The sequence below is a fragment of the Mizuhopecten yessoensis genome, unplaced genomic scaffold, assembly GCF_002113885.1.
Source record: "Mizuhopecten yessoensis strain PY_sf001 unplaced genomic scaffold, ASM211388v2 hete_36172960, whole genome shotgun sequence".
Taxonomy (NCBI): Eukaryota; Metazoa; Mollusca; class Bivalvia; order Pectinida; family Pectinidae; genus Mizuhopecten; species Mizuhopecten yessoensis.
In genome coordinates this window covers 1-5,083 of record NW_018485823.1, presented here as the reverse complement: position 1 = coordinate 5,083, position 5,083 = coordinate 1, and the positions used below count along the sequence as shown (strand labels likewise).

The window sequence follows — 5,083 nt, the reverse complement described above, 5'->3', positions numbered from 1 at the left end:
AAGAAATTCTACTGAGAAATGGTGACACAATCCTATTACTTTAACCATATCTATTTATCATATCATTTGCTTATGTTCGAACTTTGCTAAAATAATCAAGAAATAAATAAAACGCTGGTATTAATAATTTGATTTTTTTATCATTAGCTTAAATCTTGTAAGTGATAAATTGCGATGTCTCATTTACAGGGCCAATGAAGTATACCTTTTTTATTGAATATATTATTATATTTGAATTAAGCTTAATATTTACGATAGAATTATAATGCAAATATTTTTTTCGTTTTGTTTTCTCCAACGTTAATCTGGTGAATGATAAATTTATATATACCATTGGCAGGGCCAGACAGCAAACACCTATAAAACTAAAACTGGTATGTCATGTATCCTCTGCCCTCCTGGATACTATCACATAAAGGATTGTGAAATGCCCGGTACGATTGCTGTGTGCAGGCCATGTCCAGCGGGAACTTTTTCAAACACGTTCAACAGAGCTATACACTGCGCCGCCTGCATGCCTCACTGCGAGTCGGATGTCCTTGACACGGTTCAAGAGTGTAACGCCACTATGGACATGGTATGTGATTGTCCGCCCGGAAAAATTCTTGAAAACCCCATGGACAAATTCCACGCTAAATGTAAGCCTTTCATAGGCTGTGAACTAGGATCGGGAGTGATTGATCAAGGTAGGTTTTATCAAATTGTAAGAAGAAAAAGGAAATAAAAATCTTAAATGTTTGTCAAAATCAATAGCAAAGATAAGTGTATATTTTGTTAATGCGAGTTAATCAAATTTGTCTGCAACTTGAATACGAATCATTAACGACAAGTAGAATACAAACACGTCCGCCATATCACCATGTATCACCATGATAAATTAAAAAAAAAATATGAGGATTTTTTGAAATAATGCCCGTACCCTTCCACCCCTCATGTCCAACCCAGTCGATTTTTAGTAACATTGATCATCACATTTGAAAGTTTTTAAATCCTTATTGCACATCTTCCTAAAATGGGTCTTAACTAACACAGTATCTTATTTAGACTAAACCAAGTTCACATTTTCCAAATATGACAGGGACAGACTTCTACGCTGAAATAACTTAACGATATCCTTTAGAAATATTTCATCTTTACAATTACAAAACAAGTTAAGAACTGAAGATGGAGACTTATTTGTAAACGCTACAATAGAACAGTATCCAGGGATACAGGGAATATTATAATCAACATCACGACTCATTCTGTTGTCAGGTACGCCAGGTCATGAGCCAGTCTGCGCAAAGTGCAGACCAGGTATAACTTTTTCCCCGGAAGTGTCATGGCATGAACCTTGCTACCCATGCACGCGATGCCCGAACGATGACGTGTTGCAGGGATGCAACACAACACACGACAGCATTTGTAATTTGCCGAGACGTTAGTATTCATATTTTCCTGTTAACTTGTTATACAATTAGGAAAACTAGTGTTTTTTTATACATCGTGTGTGTGTATATATATATATAAATATAAAACAGTTTAATTGCTTATACAGACGATTATGTTCATTAACGTCAAATTTAAAATAAGATAAATCAAAGAATGTGTTTTATTCTGTCATATTTACAAAATAAGGAATATTAAATTATTGAAGTTATTGGTGAATATTATAACATATATTAATGAAATGAATATGTTCAGTACATAAAATGGAAGTTACATCTGAGTGTATTATGATTAATTCGGTTAATATTAAGGTAGAAAGGCAGACAATTCTCACCATGTTTACTTATTTTTATATAAAATCACCAATACTTTAAATTATTTTTCATCCCATTACAAATTTTTAGATTAAGAAAATTATATAAACATTGTAAAATATAGCAGTCCGATTTAGTATTTTAACCTTTTAATTTTATTTAATTCAAACAGTTAAAATCCATATCGAAGCAATATATAATATGAATTACTTCTAATTTCAGCATCCTGGCGTGTGATTGCCGCAATACCTTCTATAGTTGTTAACTGTGTTTTCATGCTGGCTATACTGTTTATAGCAATAGTAATATATATAAGATGGATTCGAAAAAAGAAACATGAACTAAAAATTGATGAAGAGGAATGTAGACCGTTGAGTCCTGTTTCTAGCAACAGAAGCAGGTAAGATTAACATCACAACTTCCTCCACTATTTAGCTCTGCTTGTTTTCCAATTGCAATTGAAAGATTACTGTAAATATAGCTACAGGAACCGTTAAATGTTATCGATGTAAATATATTTGACCACGAAGGACGTTGCAAGCAAATATATATACGTATGACATAACACTTTTTAAAAACATAAACAATAATAACACGATGTCGTGATACGGTCACCATCACAATTTATTCGTTGTCATACTACTGTATACGCCGTCAAAATGAAGGTCAATCCTTATATTTACATAAAAGAAAGTCTATATGTTATACGAAGAAATAACAGTCGAAGCGGGTAAAAATGTTTTAGCAGAAATTTACAGTAATTTCTACCTTAAACCAGTGTTTGTGTAACGTCCATCTTTCAAGACTCTGATGGTGGATTGTTAAGTCCCCGAGGTTTGCTCTAACCTTGATGGCAACAGTTATTTGTTTTGGGTTGTGGCACGCATCAGCATAAACCACTTTGCAGATTGTTTTGATGTGAAGTTAACATGTATTCCTGTTTATTTTTAAATACATTAAATACATTCAGGGGTTTTACGCACATGCCCGTGTTTCACATTGGTTTCACATTAGTTTAGACAATTTAGATTTCAAACATTTTGGCACCTACCAAACATCAACGATGAGTCCATCAAACAGTTGTATGATACGGTGTAATTTATTTTTACCATACTGTATCTATAGTATTTTTTTAAGGTACAATAAACTATGTGCACGTGTGTTACGTTCATCTTCCGATCAGTTTTTCCTTTCTGTTCTTTTTTTCTCAGTGATTCCGGTTTGGACAAAATTTCTGAACAAACAGAAATGGAGACGTTAGGTACTAACTGGGGACCTATATTCCGGATGGTATCCAGACATATAACAGGCAACTGGAAGGATGTGATACGGAGTTTGTTTCATGGTATGTTTATGTAAACATCGAGTCTGTTTCATGGTATGTTTATGTAAACATCATGTGTTAAATCATGCAATCTTCAGACGAAAGCTTCAGTTGTTTGCTCTTAATATAATATTTAATTCACCTGGCGCAAAGGACCGGTAGACTTAATTTTCTAAGCCGTGGCGCGGTGTCAGTAACCCGTCTGTCCGCCATCTTTTCCTTTTCAACACTTCTATTCCTGAACGGCTCAAACGAATTTTGACTAAATATGGCATTTAGTACCCTTTGGCATTTTGTAAAAATGGAAAGTATGCCCCCTGGGGACTGAGGGGCGGGGCCCAATATAGGAAAGTTATGTAAATCGTTCTAATTATTCTTCTTTAAAAATGGAGGGATTCTAACCAAATTGTGCCCAGGGTATCATTGGGCAAAAATACTTTCAATCAACTCTATGTCGCAGGGTATTTATTCTTGCGTAAATTTGAACTAAAATAGTTGAAAAAGCATGTATGACTGGATAACACAAGAAAGACACACCGAGTGAAGCGATAAATATTGTCAGATCGAGTAATACAGAAATAATATAAACTGTTAAGTTCGTTTACAATGAAAACATACTTTATATTGATGAGTGTTTCTTTCTCGATACATGGTTTCACAAAAGTTAAGGAATGATTTTTTGATCAGTTGAGAATATTTCATATACCAATGAATGATAATATTGTTTAAATCAACATTTAATAGAATTAAAATGCAACGATTAGATTGCATGCGCAAAAAAGAAGTTCACAATACATGGACCTTTCAAATTACGCTTTGATTCTCTATGCATTTCAGCCATAGACGTTGACGACTGTGATACAATCATTCAGGAACAACAAAATAACAGCCTATCTAATACGGAACAGATTTACCAGTGCCTTTTAAAATGGCAACAACAAGGGAGATCTCATTCGACAGACATCCTGGTCCAAATCCTAACCGAGAGATCCTACCATGAACTTGTGCGAAAAATGCGAGCTGATTTTCAGTCAGAATTCACAACGAATCCTGACACAACCTGAAAAAAGCCATAGTTATATTTGGTCAACCAAATTCTTCTAATCAAATGGAAGACTTGTCCCCAATTTCAAGGGATCATTTGATGGTCGGGTGGTTTAGTGGGTAGAGCACTCGTCTTTCTACGACATGGGCGGAAGTTGATTCCTCGTTTGCTTGTTGAATATCAAAATCGATATCGGTTTCATCGAAATGTTTCATACATTTTATCCAAGGGCAGATGTACTTGGTTAAATGATATGTACACATTCTATAAATAGCTGTAAGGAATTTCCACAAAAGCATTTAAAATCTAGGTGTAGTACATAAGCTATAACCCGATGTACAGTATGTAACGTTGATCTCTTTTGGGTGTCATAATACCTTCTGCCTTTCCTTATACGAGCTTCAATCAAAATTAAATGACAAATTGTCCTTTCATTTGTCTTAGGTGCAAGGTGCGTTTCATCTGCTGTTAATTTATATAACATATAGAATGTAGTTCTAAACGGGAATATGTGAAGACTACATTATATCTGTTGAGTACATCATAGTTATGTATATGTCAGTGTTTTCCTTAATTGCCAAGTCACATGTACCCCGAGGTAAATATTTTCATCCTAATGTATGTATAATGACTTAGTTGTTACGATTTTAGATTTTCTTTACCCTTTTCTCTTGAATTGCTATCGATCTTTTAATGTGATAGTATTTCAGAAAAAAAAAATCTCTTCTTTTACTTGTTTTATGTGATTGATCTGAGAAGTTAATACTAACTCATTGTCTTAAGATCTGGAAAATCCTATTGACTCAAACTTTCTAACTTTTTGTAAAATTGTATATGAAACTTAATGACAATAAGTAAAGTTGATCTAAACAGATGTAATACTATCGTTCTTTTTGTATATCACTTATCTGCTTCATTTAAACCGTCCTTAAGGATGTACACTTCTGAGGTTTCAGTCACGTTCAAGTCTCG

General features: G+C 33.9%; 1 protein-coding gene across 1 annotated transcript; it reads left to right on the top strand.

Moving 5' to 3' along the window:
- Positions 1 to 340: 340 nt before the first annotated feature.
- Positions 341 to 5,072, top strand: LOC110444962 (tumor necrosis factor receptor superfamily member 11B-like; the record flags this gene model as incomplete). Its single annotated transcript, XM_021489323.1, is given in 5 exon segments — positions 341 to 686; positions 1,255 to 1,419; positions 1,965 to 2,142; positions 2,954 to 3,087; positions 3,904 to 5,072. Coding segments are annotated over 5 exon segments (1,050 nt in total), but the record flags the coding sequence as incomplete, so codon positions are not given.
- Between the last annotated feature and the right edge of the window lie 11 nt (positions 5,073 to 5,083).